Here is a 17,300-nt window from a genome sequence, read left to right as displayed (position 1 = left end):
TCATAGAAGCTGGTCATTTCATAGAAGCTAGTCATTCCTGATGTCGGGCTTAGGGCTGTGGAGGCCTGGGGTCTTCCTGCCTGGTGCCACTCAGCCTTGCTGACAGCCTGGAGAAAGGCCGAGGGTGGCGCCAAAGGGATGCTGCAGCCAGGGGTCAGCCGAGGGCCTCAGGGGAGTTCAAGAACTGCACGTGCCCTTCCATCGTCCTCTTCCGGAAGGGAATGGCCACTGGTGCTTTTCCTGGATCGTCTTCCCACTCGTCATCCCCAACTCCATTTCCACACAAAAGGCCCGGAGAAGGAAGAGCCCCGTAGCAGTCCAGGAGCTCCCCGCCTTTCCCCGCAGAAACTCACTGCTCCTAAACAGGTCCCCAGGACGCACAAAGCATGTCCCGCGGCCAGAGTTCCCAATGCCTGCTCCGGGCCCCACACAGTGCCTTAGATGGGGACACGTATTTGCATCGATCCTGGGCCGAGGCACGCGGCGACAACCATCGAAGTCCGGCAGCCCTGCCCTGGGACAGCACACAGCAGAGTAAACCAGCTTGCGGGAGAACGCATGCGCACCGCCCTTGAGGGCCCGCCCCCTAGCGACGCACGGCGTCCCTAACAACCGGCGTTGCGTGGGGACCTGCGGGAAGGTGAGCGCCCAGGTCTCGGGAGCGGTGAGGCAACCTCTGGAGAGAGAACACCCGGCCCTGATCTCCCCTAGCGGGCTGAGCTCTCTGCCCCAACTCCCCACACTTTGCATGGGAGCACCCCCTAGAGTCAGCCCACCCGGCCGAAGTCTGCAGGTGGCCGCAGCCTTGGCTCCGGTGAGAAGGAAGGGCCGGCCTGTACCTATGGGAGGCCCCCACCCCCATATGAAGTTGACCGTGCCTCCTTCCTTTCTATGGCCACTGCAAACTGGCCCAGGGCCTGCGAGTCAGGGGAGGGTCACCCGAGATGGAAAAGGGGAAAGTGGAGTGAGAGTTGTCATGGGGGAGAGCAGTCCCTAGTTCCTGGGCCCCAGCCTTCCTGGAAAGACAGACCTCTATTCCCAGCTCCTGGGCTGCAGTCCTTTTCCGCAGGTCTAGACACTTCTACACCTCCCTCCCTCCCATGACAAAGCTGGTTATCCTTGGTCACCAAGGAGAAGGAGGGCCCCTTCACCCCAGGCGGGTTGGGGGAGGGACTTGCTGGCATTTGGAGCTGAGCTTCCCTGGTGGGGTGTCTGAATCAAAGGCAGGGATGAAGGTGGAGTTCTTTTTTAAGACAACAGATCTAAGTGGGCAGTTGGGAGGAAACCCTAGCTCAGGGGTGTGATAAGTGTGCAGACTGTCTCACCAGCAAAAGACCAGGGGTGCTGGGCCGGAACTCTGTCAGGGAAATTTTTTGCCCCTCTTTTGTGATTCCACAAACTCTGAATTCCCAAATGGGAATGACTTGCCCTGAGGTGGAGTCTGACACAGTGCAGGACTGGGATTGGGGAAATGTAGACAAAAGCCAGGGCCCTGAGGAAACACTGACTGAGAAAGCAGGAAGCACCATCAGAGAAGCTGGGGGATACGGGATGTCAAAGCCCAGCCCCCGAGAAGGGGTGTCCAAGGCCACAGAGGTCCTCACAGAACCTAAGGAAGGCTTGGCACTTCCGCTTCTCAGTTCAGAGGAAGGGAGGTGAGGACCAGAGATGTGGTGAGCAGAAAAGGGAGAGGACTTCCCCTCCCCTAGCATCTTCAACTTTCCCATTTGGGCAGGCAGGTGGAGCCTCTGCCCAGAGCGTTTGGATTTAACTAGGCACTTGAGAAAGATGGAGGAGGTCCGAGACATTTCTGAGAGGAGGGAAGGTGCGGGAGACGCGAGCACTGAACCCTGGGTCTGGGAGGAACATGGAGGGCCCGGTGTGGGCCATGGGGCAGGAGAGCACAGCTCTGCGGTATCTCTTGGATCCTCGTGGGGGTCTCAAAAGCTGAAATGATCATCAGTTCTGCAGAAGGGCCCTCTGACTGGAAGGGACAGGGAGTGAGGGAGCCTGGGCTGTCCAGGTCAGCACCAATGAGAGTGACCCCAGGCTCCCGCAGGAGAGAGTGAGAGGCCTACTGGAAAAGTGCTGTGACAACTGAGTCTGGGCAATTTAGAAAGCAATGCCAACATCCCGTGATTTGTCTCTGCTTTTGTGCAGGGAAGTGAGGGACAGCTTTGGACAGACATTGGTTCAGAGCTCAGCTTCTCCATTTACTATGTGATGCTTAGCAAGTTACTTAAGTTCTCTAAGCCCCTGTTTCCTGCTTGTGAAATGAGGATAATAGTGTTATAATAACAATATTTGTCAATAATAAGTCTGAAGATTTCATAGGCTTACATAGGTACAGCATCTAACATCTTTGTCATGATACGTAACACTTACCTTGAGTGTTGGCTCTGGGCCCAACACTATATGGAATGTCTCACACATGTTTCCTGGTGACTCAGACTGTAAAGAATCTGCCTGCAATGCAGGAGATGCAGGAGACATAGGTTCAGTCCTTAGGTTGGGAATATCCACTGGAGAAGTGCACGGCAACCCACTCCAGTATTCTTGCCAGGGGAATTCCATGGACAGAGGAGCCTGGTGGGCTATCGTCCATGGGCTCACAAAGAATCAGACATGACTGAGCGACTAACACTTTCACTCTAGGGCTTCCCAGGTGGCACTAGTGGTAAAGAACCTGCCTGCCAGTGCAGAAGACACAAGAGAGGCAGGTTCAATCCTTGGGTTGGGAAGATCCCTGGAAGAGGAAACGGCAACCCACTCCAGTATTCTTGTCTGGAGAATTCCATGGACAGAGGAGCTTGGCCGGCTACAGTGCATGAGGTTGCAAAGAGTCAGACACGACTGAAGCGACTTAGCATGCAAGCATGCGCACACATTAGCTCCTTTAATCCTCTGGATAATCTTATGAAGTAGGAACCCCAGTTATTGTCCCATATTGCAGATAGAAAGATGGAGGCTTAGTGGGGTCACATGACTTTCCAGGTTCTCCCAGATGTTGGGGACAGAGTGGAGGTTGGACCTCAGGCGGTGTAGCTTCTGAATCCTGAGCTAGCTGTTCTGCCGCCGCCTCCTGGGCACACGCTACTGAGGGCCTGCCGTGCTGCTGCCTGCGCGCATGCTCAGTCACATCCCACTCGCTGTAACCCCATGCACTGTAGCCCACCAGGCTCCTCTGCCCATGGGATTCTCCAGGCAAGAATACTGGAGTGGGTTACCATGCCCTTCTCCAGGGGATCTTCCCGACCCAGGGATCTAACCTGTATCTTCTATATTGGCATGTAGATTCTTTACCACTGAGCCACTTGGCCTAGAATACAATAAATCAGAGCTATGTATAGACAAGGAGGTGGTTCACGGAACACTTGTCCACCATCAAAAATGAGGACAACCCCGCCCAAACTAGGACATCTCGGCCCTTTCTATTGCCTGTGTCTGGGCATGTAGAGAGCAGACCCTAGCACTTAGCCCTGTGAGTTACGAACTGAATGCTATTTCAGGACCTGGATGCTGGTCCTGAGGACACAGCTGGGGCCGGAGGAGGGGGAGGAGGAGTCACCTTTCCTTAGGGGTTGTGGCAGGGTTGATGTTGGCGACATAGCATGTGAGGCCCCATAGGTCCATGACCTACAGGTGTCAGGAGATGATGGGTCACTGGTTGCCCCCACTTGCCCCATCTGAGGGCAGGGTGTACCCTTCAAGGGGGACACCTGCTGATGGCACAAGAGGCACTCACTCGGGAATTCCCTGGCAGTCCACTGGTTAGAACTCAGCCCTTTCTCAGCTGTGGCCTGGCTTCAACCCCTTGGTTCCCTCAGTCAGGAAGCTGAGATCCCGTAAGCCCCGCTGTGCAACCACAAAATAAAATTAAATAAATAGCAGTGCAGGGTTCCCATAGGGATATATATATATATATATATACAAGCACGTACGGACTGTTAAGATTTCGTTTCATTCGGGAGGAAATGCATTTTACTATAACAGGCATGTCTTTTGTCAGGGGCCTGAAATTCCTGTCGTGGGGTGCCACGGACCTAGTCGCTCTTCCAGCATGGGGAGACCCTGCCTGACACATCCTCTCTGCAGTGAAGACAGGATGCCTGCTTCCCTGGGAACAAGAACAGGCTTTTTTCTTTTCTAGGTGGGAAAGTGACTGGAAGAGCAGGGCACTGTGGTTAGGGCAGCGAAGCTCCTGATCCGGCCCCAGCCCTCCTGTATATCCAGGGGCCAGTTATTTCCCGGTCTGGTCTTCAGTTTCTTCATCCATAAATGGGGTTGAGAAGCCCGCCCGGACTCCAGTGTAGAATAAGACTCTAACAAGAGGGACATTCTAAAGATGCCTGTGACTTTTATTTTAACATCTGTTTGGCTGCATCCAGTCTTAATCGCGCTCATGGGCTTTGCTGCTCTGCAGCATATGGGATCCTAGTTCCCTGACCAGTGATCGAACCCACGTCCCCTGCATTGCGGGACATAGTCTCAACCAGAAGGCCGTCAAGTCAGGTCTCAGAGCTGAAGGAGGCCATCAGAGGGCCTTCAGCAATGAGGACTGGGGGCGGGAGGTGCCCAGTGCCCTCTGTCCACCTCCCTCTCCTGCTGGCCTCCACCAGGTGGCACTTCCTCCTGCCCCCGCAGACCGGCCTTTTCCGTGTGAAGGGAAACAGCTTCCAGCAGCAGGGGATCTGTATCCTTCAAGGACGTGTGTCCTTCTGTCTACCTCCACTTGGACATCCCAGGAAGGACTCTGATTGGCTTATAGCAGGTGCACCCCTGAACCAATTGCTCTGACCAATACAGAGCACTCCTATTGGCCAGAATCTATGATCAGAGGGAGGTGGGGCAGCCCAGAACACCAGCTGCCTCCCTGGCAGACCTGACACCAGGTTAGGGATTAGAGAGAAAAAAACGAGTAAGAAAGAGGACTTCCCTGGTGGTCCAGTGGTCAAGACTCCATGCTCCCAATGCAGGGGGCCTGGGATTCATCCCTAGCTGGGGAACTAAGATCCCACATGCCACATGGTGCAGTCAAAAAAAAAAAAAGAGTCCCCACACCTAGAGGAGCCCACAGTCCAGTGTGGGTGTGAGGAGAGGATCATTAGTCCATTGAAGCAACACAGGTACTGGGGATCTGACAAAGGGAAGGGGGTGACAAGAAAAGCCAAAGGCTCCAGAGGAGAAATGGTGCTTGAGTTCAGGCTCAAAATACCAGTGCTGGTCTGCTTCCCCGGGCAGAGACTGCAGGAAAGTCCTTCCAGGCAGAAAGAGTGGTTTGAGCAAAGGCTGGGTGGCACAGATTAGCCTGCCATGTTCGAGATGCAGAGAGGGATTTATTTCAAACAGAGCATCCGGCCAAGGAGGGCCTTCTGCACTGAGTTGAGGAGCCAGGGGCTTACCCAGAGGCCTGCCAGGGCAGCTGTGAGAAGGCTGGGTGCTGGATGACACACCCAGGTGCGGGGCAGCTGCAGCTACAGTGACACCCTGAGTTGAGGCCACAGCAGGAAGGAGGAGGAGGGACCGCGGGGGAGGGAGTCAGAACTGAGGGGACACTGCAGTGACCAGGTTGGGGGCGGTGGTACTGAAGGAGAGGTGAGTCCCCAGCTTCCAGGTTCACACACCTGGGTGGCTCCTGGTGCCTCTGGCCAAGGTAAGCAGCCAGGAGGAGAGCCTTGGTGGAGGCACCGAGTGCTCTTGCGGGGCAGGCTGAGTCTGCAGGAGCCTCGAGGTGGCCAGCGGCCATGAGTCTGGAGCTCAGAGGAGATGGGGAAGCTGCAGCCCAGCAAGAGGAGGACCAGGGAAGGCAAGGCTCAACCCTGAGGGATGGGCAGAGTCAGAGAAGCCTGTGTTGGAAGCCTTTGGAGAATGTCCGAGAGGCCGGGGGAAGAGTTGAGAGAGCAGCAGCCCAGCGGTGGTTGAGAAGAACCGGTCTGGACGGGTGACTTGATACCATCTTTGTAACATTAGTAACCAGCAGGCAAAGAGTTCATAATGCCCATTATCCTTCGAAACATACTCTGTTTTATATTTGATTGATTCTTTTAGGTATGTATATATTTTAAAAAAATTTGGAACTAAAAGCCTTCTTAGAAGAATCCTCTGTCTGGTAACAATTTGCTTGCCAAAAATATTTCTGTGATGTTGAGTTTTTTAAAAAAATCAAGACAGGATAAGTGAAAACTACCAATCTGACCTTATTATGAGGTTAACATTATCAACACTTGCCCTTAAAATGACATCAGACCTCAGGGTATGGAGGTCTCTGTGAATGTCGCGGGACAGTAGGGCTCTTGTTTATACCAGCCAAGCACATGGAGCACATGCAGGGCCACCCTGTCCCCTCCTTCTGAGGCAATGGCTCAGGGCCCTGGACCAAGCCCTGGGCAGGTCATGCAGAGTCCTACCAGAGAAGGCTGCGGGCTCAAACAGCGGCCAGGCAGTTAGGACCAGACCTGAGGAGCCAGGTCCTAAGACAGTGAGGCATTAGACGGTGAGAACAGGACCACCCTGTTCCAGGGAGCACCCCGCTAGGCCCCAGGAGGGGTCTCCCAACATGTGGCTTCCCAGGAGGAAGAAGAGACCATTGAGCAGGATGGTGAAGCCAGGCAGTTCTGTGAGAGAGGCCTGGAGAGCCACGCTAGGTTCTGCTCCCACAGGCATGGCCCAAAGACTGTTGTGGGTTGCGTCTGGGACCAAGGGGAATCCTGGAATATGTTAGACCAGAACTGTGGAGGGAGCCCCAGGCATCCAGATGTGGAGCTGGCGGGCCCAGGGCTGGCCTGTTGTCCCAGACTGCCAGCCCTCCACCCCCAACCCGTCCTGTCCAGACCTGAACACCACCACCGCCTTGCCCTCATGTGTCCACTGGAGGAAGTAAAGCACCTCACTCAAAGACACTGTCTCAGGTTGGTACTCAGAAGCAGGTCTCTAGGGCTTTCCCTCCCCAGCCCAAACCGCTGTCCCGAAGAATGCCTCTGTCCACACGCCCACTCCAGTACTCCTGCCAAATACTTTAAAAAATTTTTATTTATTTATTCAGAACACAGTACCTTCATTGTCTCCTGCAGGATCTTGTGTTGCAGCACACGGACTCTCTGGTTTTTTGTGGTTTCGTGGACTTAGTTGCTCCAGACCACATGAGATCTTAGTTCCCCGACCAGGGATCAAACCTGTGTCCCCTGTATTGCAAGGCGGATTCTTAAGCACTGGAATACCAGGGAAGTCCCACTGTTGTCAAATATTATTATGATTCAAATATTATCTCAGGGGAATCTCCACGAAGCCTGCATAGGAAGATATTACTGTGCCCTTTGACAGATAAGGAAACTGGCACTCAGACTGAGTAATTTGGCCAAGGTCACACAGCAAGTGCCTGGCAGAGCCAGAAATGCAAAGTCATCCGAGGCCTCCAAGCAGCATCCCCTCCCAGCCACACCCTCGGAGGGACCATGAGTCAAAAAGCGCCAGCTGCTTGTCCCACAGTGCATGGACCCAATCTGTTTGTCAATTTGCATTTGATTTGCATAAGTGTGTCACCAAAATACACAGATATCTTCCTTACACTGCCCCCTCCTGCCTCTCTCTCTCTTCCCACCTCCCTTCTTTCCTCTCTCTCTCTCTCTCTCTCATACACACACACACACATTCACACAGCCAGGCTCTTCCTCCTTGAGGTGCCTGGAGGACTGGGGAGCACCATCTGGTCCCCTCCATCTGCCAAGGACACCTTTGCTGGTTCACAGTGTTCCTGCCCACCGGCCACTACCCAGTGCATGGAGTCAGGGAGCAAACCCAGAGCAGGAGCTCCGTGCTGGGCTGAGCAGACCCAATTCTTCCCGAGGTCCTGGGGAGGGGACACTGCAGCACGGGTGTGGGAATGGACAAACAGTGTGACGGCACGCCCAGATGTATCCTCTGTCTTCAGCCCCAGATTTAGCTGCCTTGTAGCCTCCCACACTTTCCCGCTGCTGCTGTCTGGAATGCCCAGAGCCTGGGAGAAATTGGAGGACTGGGATTGGGAGATGGAGGGAGGGACAAGCTAAAGCCCACTGAGGGAAGAGAAGGAGGTGCTAATGCCCTGGGCAGGGTATGGATCTGGTTCCCGTCGCCTTCCCTTCTGACCTGCACTGCCCAAAACAGTAGTCACTAGCCATCAGATTTTTAAGGTTTAAATACATATATCTAATAATTATATATATAATAATTTTTATATTGATTACATGTTTAAATATTTTGGACATACTTGTTTAAACATAAAGTTAATTTCACTTGTTTTCTCTTTCCTTTCTTAATGTCTATAGGAGAAATTTTTAAATAGTATATGTGGCTTGCATTTTGGCAGCCATTCTATTTCTATTTCTATACTTCAGTTGGCCGATACTGTTCTTCATCCCCTCCTCCTGGTTGCTGCTGCTGCTAAGTCACTTCAGTCGTATCCGACTCTGTGTGACCCCATAGACGGCAGCCCACCAGGCTCCCCCATCCCTGGGATTCTCCAGGCAAGAACACTGGAGTGGGTTGCCATTTCCTTCTCCTGGTTAGGCAGTTATTTTTCTGTAAAATGCCTAGTGGCGGGGAGCTATTTTGAACTAAATGTTTATCATACCTCAGCCTTTTGGCTGAACTTGATAAACTGAGTTGTTGTTGTTATTTATATACCAATTTTTGGCTGTATGGGGTCTTTGTTTCTGTACAGGGTCTTTGGGGCTTTCTCTAGCTGTGGAGAGTGGGCACACGGGCTTAGCTGCCCTGTGGAATGTGGGATCTTCCCCAACCAGAGATAAAACCCATATCCCCTGCAGGCAGATTCTTAACCACGGGACCACCAACGAAGTCCCAATAGACTGAGTTTTAATCCACCTTTGTTATATATAAGCTGTGTAACTTTAGGCAACTCAGTTAACCTCTCTGAGCTTCAGTTTCACATCGGAAAAAAATTAGTCCATCAGCGCCTATCTCAAAAAGGCTTCTGTGAGAATCAAATGAGCTGATATGCATAAAAAAACTAAAAAAAGGGACAGCATACAGCAATTGCTTGTAATTACTGCGTAGCTATTATTGTCTGAAATGTGGCTCTGCTGCTTGCTACAGCTTCGTGTGTCACAGAAAGCTATGCCTCTTTGGATGCATTATTTTAGTCACTCTTCCCAATCATCTTATTGGTAACTGCTATCCTCATTTCACAGGGGAAGCATCTGAAACTCAAAAAGCTTCAATAACCGGCCCAAGGCCACCCAGCTGGTGGGGTTTGCACCTGGACCTGCTCTAGTCCAGACTGGCCCTTCAGAACCACCTTATGCTATGTCTGTTGGTAAATGCCCACTGAAACCCTCCAAAATAACAATTCTCCCTGCTCCTCTTTCTCCAGGTTCCTGCCAGCACCCAGGATCTGCCTGGCTGAGAAGCTCCCTGTCACGAGGCCATCACCAAAGGGCCACCTGTCCCTGTGTTGCCAACCCCCAGCATGCAGGAAACCCAGACAATAGAGTCACCATCGATTCCCAGCCGGTCCTCAACCTCCACCCAGGACCGGTCTTCTGCTGTGGGCCAAACTTCGAGCACAGGCCCACAGCCCTCAAAGCCCACCCCAATTATCCCATCCTTGGCAAAGTCCAAGGGCCCAGGTTCTGGGGCTGGGGTCCGGCGGATGCGCAGGATCATCGCAGAGGACGCTGAGTGGTCGCTGGCCATCGTGCCCCTCCTCACAGAGCTCTGCATTCAGCACATTGTCAAGAACTTCCAGAGTGAGTCTGTTGCCTCCTGGCTTGGGAGAGAGAAGGCCAGGAGTAGGGCAGGGTGGGAGGGGACTGCCTGGAGGCCAGGCCTCAGAGCTGGGTCTGGGGGCAGTCCCTGCCCTCTCCTACAATGTCCTTTTGTCTTGTTCAGTCCCTCGGTCATGTCCGAATCTTTGCAAACCCATGGACTACAGCACGCCAGGTTTCCCTGTTCTTCATCATCTCCCAGAGCTTGCTCAAACTCATGTCCATCGAGTTGGTGATGCCATCCAAGCATCTAGCCCTCTGTCATCCCCTTCTCCTGACTTCCATCTTTGCCAGCATCAGGGTCTTTTCTAATGAGTCAGCTCTTCACATCAGGTGGCCAAAGTATTGGAGCTTCCACTTCAGCATCAGTCCTTCCAATGAATATTCAGGACTGATTTCCTTTAGGAAAATGTCCTCATCCCCACTCACCTCCTCCCTTCCCCCTACCCTGAGGCCGAGTCAGTTTCTCCAGCCATCCCCACTTCCAGGCCCCACCAGACCCCTCCCCCATCCCACACTGTGCCCTCTATATCCAGGCCCTCTCCTTACTCTTCCACTCTCTCCAACAAAGCCGGGCCCAAACCACATCCACCTCCTCCTCTAGAAAGCCCTCCCTGGTTGACCATCCTCCACTCTCTTGGAGTCTTCTGTGGGCGTGTATAGATCCTTGGTTTGCCCTGTACTTTAGTCTCTGTTAATGTTCATCCTTTTCAAAGATGAGTCGCCAACCTCTCCTACCAGAGGGGGAGCTCTCTGAGGACGAGGCCATCATGTTGTCTATGGCACCTATCACCACCAGGCCTACAATATATTCATTTGACTTGTTTACAGTCCGCCTCCGCTAGTAAGATGGAGCGCCTCCCTCTGTTTTGTTCACTCTTGTATCCTCAGCACTTAGGATGCAAGGATAGTACGTGGTACGTAGTGCGTGCGTGTATGTTCAGTCACTTCAGTCGTGTCTGACTCCTTGTGACCCTATGGACTGTAGCACTCCAGGCTCCTCTGTCCGTGGGATTCTCCAGGCAAGAATGCTGGAGTGGGTTGCCATGTCCTCCTCCAAGGAATCTTCCTGACCCAGGAATCAAACCCACGTCTCTGCCTCTTTTATGTCTCCTGCAGTGGCAGGCAGGTTCTTTATCTCTAGCACCAACTGGGAAGCCTGTGGTACATAGCAGGTGCTTGAAATGAATGAATCAAATCACATTGGGAGCCTCTGAAGTCAGGAGTTACCTCCTCTGCTAGATTAAGGAAAAACTGAGGGCTGGACCTGGGATTCTGTCTCAGACAGAGAGCTCCCTGAGACCAGATGCTAAGATGTCTACCTTCAACCAGGACCACCCCAGAGTCAGGGATGGTGTGTCCCTCCTCAGATCGAGCCTCCCTGAGAATGAAGGCTATCTCTTCTCACAGACTGGGCCTCCCTAAAGGCAGAGGAGGGTTTTCCCCTTTCCTGGGTGCCCCCAGACAGACAGGCTGAGCCCAGAGTACCACAGTGCAGTGTCCCCAACACTGTGCCTCCTATTTGCCTCTTCTTGCTCCCAAAGACAACCCCATCCTGAAGCAACTGCTCCCAGAGCATCAGAAGAAGGTCCTCAGCCACCTGTCTCCTGACCTGCCGCTGGCTGTGACTGCCAACCTGATCGATGATGAGAGCTACTGGCGCCGCTGCTGCACGCAGCGGTGGCCCGTGTGCCACGTGGACAATCATGGCGGCAGCTGGAAGCGCATGTTCTTTGAGCTGCACCTGGAGAACCTGCTGAAACACTTCATCCCGAACACCACCGACCCCGCGGTGATCCTCAACCTGCTGCCGCTCTGCAGGAACTACGTGCGCGCCATCCGGGTGGATCAGTTCCTTCCGCCCGTGCAGCTCCCAGCCCCGCCCCGTGGCGGGGATCAGTCCGATTCCGGCAGCGAAGGGGAGATGGAGGAACCGGCCATGGACCACTACCAACTGGATAACCTGGTGGCTGGCCTGAGCCATCTGGAGGAGCTGGACCTGGTATACGGTGTCAAGGACTGTGGCATGAACTTCGAGTGGAACCTCTTCCTCTTCACCTACCGCGACTGCCACTCCCTGGCGGCCACCATCAAGGCCTGCCACACCCTCAAGGTACCACCTACCCCCAGCCTCCCCCCACCTCCCATTCTCAGCATCTCTCTGAGTCCCTCTCCCCTTCCCCTCCTCCTCCATCACTGCCTTCTAGCTCCTATTTCCTTCTCTCTCCTTGACCAAGTGTCCTTGGTGGCCCTGGACCAAGCTGGGTTCTGGGAATGCGGAAACGCACAAGGTTCTGCCGGGACCATTCACCAGCTATTAATCCAACACTCAACTGCACCCCGGGCCCTGTCCTAGGTGCTGAAGATTCCACAGTGAGCACAATTAGACCATATGCGCTCTCCAGCTGACAGTCTGGTGGGGATAAAAGGCACTAATCAGCAATCATATAAATGCGAAATTGCAACTCAAATAGGGTTGCCAGATTTACCAATAAAAATACGGACATCCAGTTAAATCTGAATTTCAGATACACAACGATTTTTTTTTTTTTAGGTTAAGTATGTCCCAAATATTCTGGTTGGAAGAAGGAGAGCAAGGAGAGCATGCCAAGAATCAGAGGAGGAAAAGGAGGACATGGCATTGTATCATAAAGCCTAGGGAGGGAGGCGTTTCAAGAAGCGGGGTGAGCAGCAGTGGGCTGGGATGGAGCTGAGGACCGGATGTAGCAAACTTGGAGGTCACTGAGGGGAAGCTATGTCAGTGGAGTGCCAGGAGCAGAGTCCAGATCAGAGGCGTTTGTGGAGAGAATGAGAAGTGAGGAGACAGATCAGCTTTTTCGAGAACTCAGCTGTGAAAGGAGAGAAAGGTAGAGCAGTAACAGATGAGGGGTTTGGGTTTCCTTAAGAAGAAACTTGCATGTGTTTAAAACCAATGTATAAAAACAGAAACAAATGGATCCTAATCAAATGCATAAGCTTTTGCACAGCAAAGGAAGCCATAAAACAAAGAAACAACCTTCAGACTGGGAATAATATTTGCAAACAATGCAACAGACAAGGGCTTAATTTCCATAACATACAAGCAGCTCATACAACTCAATAACAACAACAAAACAACCCAATCCAAAAATGTCCCGAAGACCTAGATGTTTCTCCAAAGATGGCCAACGGGCACATGAAAAGATGCTCAATTTAGCTAATTGTTAGAGAAATGCAAACTAGAGTGGGTTATCACCTCACAAAAGTCTAGGACTGTGCAGCGAAGGGCTGACTCATCCAACAGACCTGGATTCAAAACCTGCCTCCACGGATTCATCACTGTGTGACTCTGAGCAAATGAGGTTTCCACTCAAAGCCTCCATTTTCTTCTGTAAAATGCAGAGGACTTGTTCGATCTAGGATGCCGAGGGTTAGAGATGATGGCTATGGGATGTTGCAGCACCATGCCCAGCACGTAGTCATTACTCAATAAGTGGCAGTCTTTTCCCTACCAGTTGCCACCAGTTCTGCACCACTGTCATGCTGGGTAGACCTGCCCTGCCCCAAAACCAGCCAGGTGTCGAATACTTTATCCCTTACTGCTCCACCTCTCTCCCCCTTCCCAGCCAAGTTCTTCTCTCTCTCTTTTTACTATTTATTTTTTTGGATGGGTCCCATATGCAGCCTGGGCTTCCCTGATGACTCAAGCAGTAAAGAATCCTGCAATGCAGGAGATGCTGGAGATGTGGGTTCAATCCCTGGGTCGGGAGAATCCCCTGGAGGAGGGCATGGCAACCCACTCCAGTATTCTTGCCTGGAGAATCCCACAGACAGAGAAGCCTGGCGGGGTACAAGTCATAGGGTCGCAAAGAGTTGGACACGACTGAAGGGACTGAGCACACACGCACAGCTGTAGCATGCGGGATCTTCTCTTTATTGCAGCATGTGGGATCCACCTCCCATCAGTTCAGTTCAGTCGCTCAGTCGTGTCCGACTCTCCGCGACCCCACGAATCACAGCACGCCAGGCCTCCCTGTCCATCACCAACTCCCGGAGTACACTCAAACTCATGTCCACAGAGTCGGTGATGCCATCCCTAATCTGAGCCCCCTGCACTGGGAGCTCGGAACCCCAGACACCAGACAGCCAGGGAAGACTTCCCCCTACCCACGTTCTTGAAAGAGCAGAACCTCGGGCGTTCCTAGGCCTCCCTCCTCTACCTGGGGGAGGTATGAAGGCAGGCACATTCTTCCTGCTTCCCACAGATCTTCAGGCTGACCCGAAGCAAGGTGGATGACGACAAGGCACGCATCCTAATCCGCAGCCTCCTGGACCACCCGGCCCTGGAAGAGCTGGACCTGTCACACAACCTCATCGGGGACCGGGGCGCGCGCGCCGCCGCCAAGCTGCTGAGCCACAGCCGCCTGCGCGTGCTCAACCTCGCCAACAACCAGGTGCGCGCGCCCGGCGCCCATTCGCTGGCTCACGCCCTGGCGCACAACAGCAACCTCATCTCCCTCAACCTGCGCCTCAACTGCATCGAGGATGAGGGCGGCCAGGCGCTTGCCCACGCCCTGCATACCAACAAGTGCCTCACCACGCTGCACCTCGGAGGCAACGAGCTGTCCGAGCCCACCGGGACCCTCCTGTCCCAGGTGCTTACCATCAACACCACGCTCACCAGCATCAACCTGTCCTGCAACCACATCGGGCTGGTGAGCCACGGCTTCTGGGGCGTGCAGGGCCAAGGGGAAGCCCTGGGGCCTTGGGTGGAGGGCTTGGAATCTGACTGCCGCCGGTGCTTACCGCGAAATTGTTAGGACCACAGCCTTCACCCAGTTCTCACCCCAGCTCTGCCATTTAGCACTTGGTTAAAGTTACTTAACCTTTTGGGACCTCCATTTTCCCATCTGTAAAATGTGAATAGTAATAGCATCTACCTCTAAGTGTTGTTAACGGGAGGATTAAACGATTTCTAACTGTAAAGCAGTTAACCATTGCAGATACTGGCTAGGTCCTCAGTATTTACTAGCTGTTGCTACTACTCGGGATTCTATACTATGCTAGGGACCCAGTATCCGTTAGTTTTTCTTTAACCCTCAACTTATCTAGTAAAATAGCCCCACTTTATAGATGGAAAATAGTCTCAGAGAGGTTAGTGAGTTACCCGAGAGCATCCAGTCAGGTTGAAAGCCTGGGTCCTTCCCAACAGACAGTGTCTTTCAAATCTTGACCAAATCTGAGTAAGAAATGCAATTTGCATGAGTGCCTAGTGAACCCATACATCGATACAACGTAATTGAAATTTAACTCGCACTGCTTGTGATACATGCTGATGTTTTCCTGTATAATGTCTGCTGTTTTTTAAAAAGATGCTTCAGTGACCCAGTGAGTTGACTTTGCAACATACTGTTGGGCCACAACCAGAGAAAACGAGCATTCTGCCTCCCAACCCAGAAGGGGCTGGAACTATGAGGCCTAGAGAAGAGGGCGCCCTCCATGCACTCCAGTTAGGGCCCTGCACCCTCTACCAAGCCTCCCCAGAAGACAGTCTGGCTCACAGACACTCACTCCAGAGAGAGTGCTCTTGGCTACAAGTAACAGAAAGATTAAATGGGAAATGGCTTAAATAAGAGGAACGTTCACTGTGTCCCATTATCTGAAGCCCCAGAGAAGGCGTTTCTGAGGTTGGTGAGTTCCTTGGCTCAGTGCTTCTGAGCTACCTCTGCTCTGCCTACCCAGCCCCACGGCCATGTTGTCTCTTGTGTGACTCTCATGGGCCCAAGATGGCGGCCGTCCTTCCCATAGGGCTACGCTCAGAGGCAGAACAAAAGGAGACCATTCCTCTCTTTTCTTCTCTTTTACGAGAAAAAAACTTCCCAGATGCCACTCCCTCCAAACTTCTGCCTTATATCTCACGAGCCAGATTTGTCTCACATGCTCGTGGCTGAACCAGAAGAATGGAGTCATTGTCACTGCCACGGCACCATGTTTTTCAAACCATTGGGGTTGACAAGTCAAGGTAGTGGATTTCAAGCACCATTTTTCTCAGAGAATAAGATGGAACAGGATAGAAAGCGCTCCACAAAGTAGGGATTGTGTTGTGAAGCTGTTGCTCCTGTCACATCTGTATGTGCGCACACAGCCACCCATCTGTGTGTGGTCCTGAGTCATGGTGGAAAGTGACCCTTTCCTTTGTATTCCTGACCCAGGATGGCGGCAAGCAGCTCCTGGAAGGTATGTCAGACAACAAGACCCTCCTGGAGTTTGATTTGCGCCTGTCAGACATCGCCCAGGAGAGCCAGTACCTCATCGGCCAGGCCCTCTGTGCCAATCGTGAAGCAGCCCGCCAGCGGGCCCTGAATCCCAGCCACTTCATGTCCCCAGTCACTGCCAAGGGCCCTGAGAATCCTGCGGGATAAGATGGGATCAGGGCTGGGTCACTGCCCCAGCCCCACCCCTCATTTCATGCCTCTGCCATGCCTGCTCTGGTCCCGAGGGAGGGAGAGGGGAGACCAAGAGTATCTTTGGGGTGAGCGATTGAGGTTCTGCAGGGATCTGTGAGGAGAGGAAGGAGCCTGGGATAGAGGTAGGAAGTGGGACTTAGCCCTGGACCTAGAGAGAGGATATGAACGGACTCACTGAAATGACTGACTTCTTCCCAGAACACAGAAAGCCGACCCTTCGAGACAGTGAGGCCCAGACTCTCCCACAGGGGCTGCCCATGTCCCCAACCACCCTCCTCCCCACCATTGTTCTCTCTACCAAACAGACCCTTGACGTCTTGACCTTCAAGCACACACTCTCTCCTCCACCCCGGGCTTCAGCAGAGCTCTGCCTGGCTCTTCCACCCTCACCCCTGCAGATGCCACCCCCCTCTTACTTGACTCTCCTTAAGTTTTCCAGTTCTGCAGGTCCTGCCACCCCTAGTGCACCCTCCCCCCAACCTGGGCAGGAGGAAACAGAGGTGACCGGAGGGGCTCAGTTCCATCAGCCTCCCCAAAGAGCTGCTCACAGAACTGGGAGATGGTGAGAGAGGTGTGACCCTGGGAGGGGAGTCAGTGAGTCATCCGCAACTTTATTATCCACCAGTTTGATTTATACAATCTTTGCGCTTGGAAATCCACGACAGAAAGGCCACAGTGTGATGCACCCAGTTGACAGAGACCTGTCTTCTCCCCAGCCAGGCCCAGCCCACCCCACAAGCCCTTGTCCCAGGACACATGAAACCTTCCAGGCACCCTCCACAAGTCCCCATCACTCTATGACCACCCATCCTGGGGCCACATCCACAGGAATCACATCTCCCCATGAGGCCATGAGAGGATCTCCTGATGGATTCAGGCTGAGCCCCAGGGCCCATCCTCTGCAGACTGAACCCCTAGCCCTGTTTCCAAAGGGTGGGTCACAGTTTGCAACCACAGCCTAGGAGCACCTTCCAGGGACTCCTTCCAACAAGCAGGCACGGAGCAGAGCACCAAAGAGGGCTTGGGAGTGACCGCACGTGTGTGCCTGTCTGGGCAACTTCAAGTCTGTCTGTGCCTGACACCCTCTGAC

General features: G+C 53.1%; 1 protein-coding gene across 1 annotated transcript; it reads left to right on the top strand.

The window, feature by feature from the left end:
• The first annotated feature begins 12 nt into the window (after positions 1-12).
• On the top strand, positions 13-16,864 carry DRC5 (dynein regulatory complex subunit 5). Its single transcript, XM_055406744.2, has 5 exons — positions 13-640; positions 9,371-9,746; positions 11,309-11,877; positions 14,009-14,458; positions 15,956-16,864. The coding sequence occupies exons 2-5, from the start codon at positions 9,467-9,469 to the stop codon at positions 16,163-16,165; spliced, it is 1,509 nt and encodes a 502-aa protein (XP_055262719.2). The 5' UTR covers positions 13-640; positions 9,371-9,466; the 3' UTR covers positions 16,166-16,864.
• The last annotated feature ends 436 nt before the right edge of the window (positions 16,865-17,300 follow it).

The sequence above is a fragment of the Moschus berezovskii genome, chromosome 23 (genome assembly GCF_049115385.1).
Source record: "Moschus berezovskii isolate FMDL1 chromosome 23, NW_MosBer_1.0, whole genome shotgun sequence".
NCBI classification, from domain to species: domain Eukaryota; kingdom Metazoa; phylum Chordata; class Mammalia; order Artiodactyla; family Moschidae; genus Moschus; species Moschus berezovskii.
The sequence above is the reverse complement of the archived record's forward strand: the minus strand, read 5'-3'. Positions and strand labels throughout refer to the sequence as shown.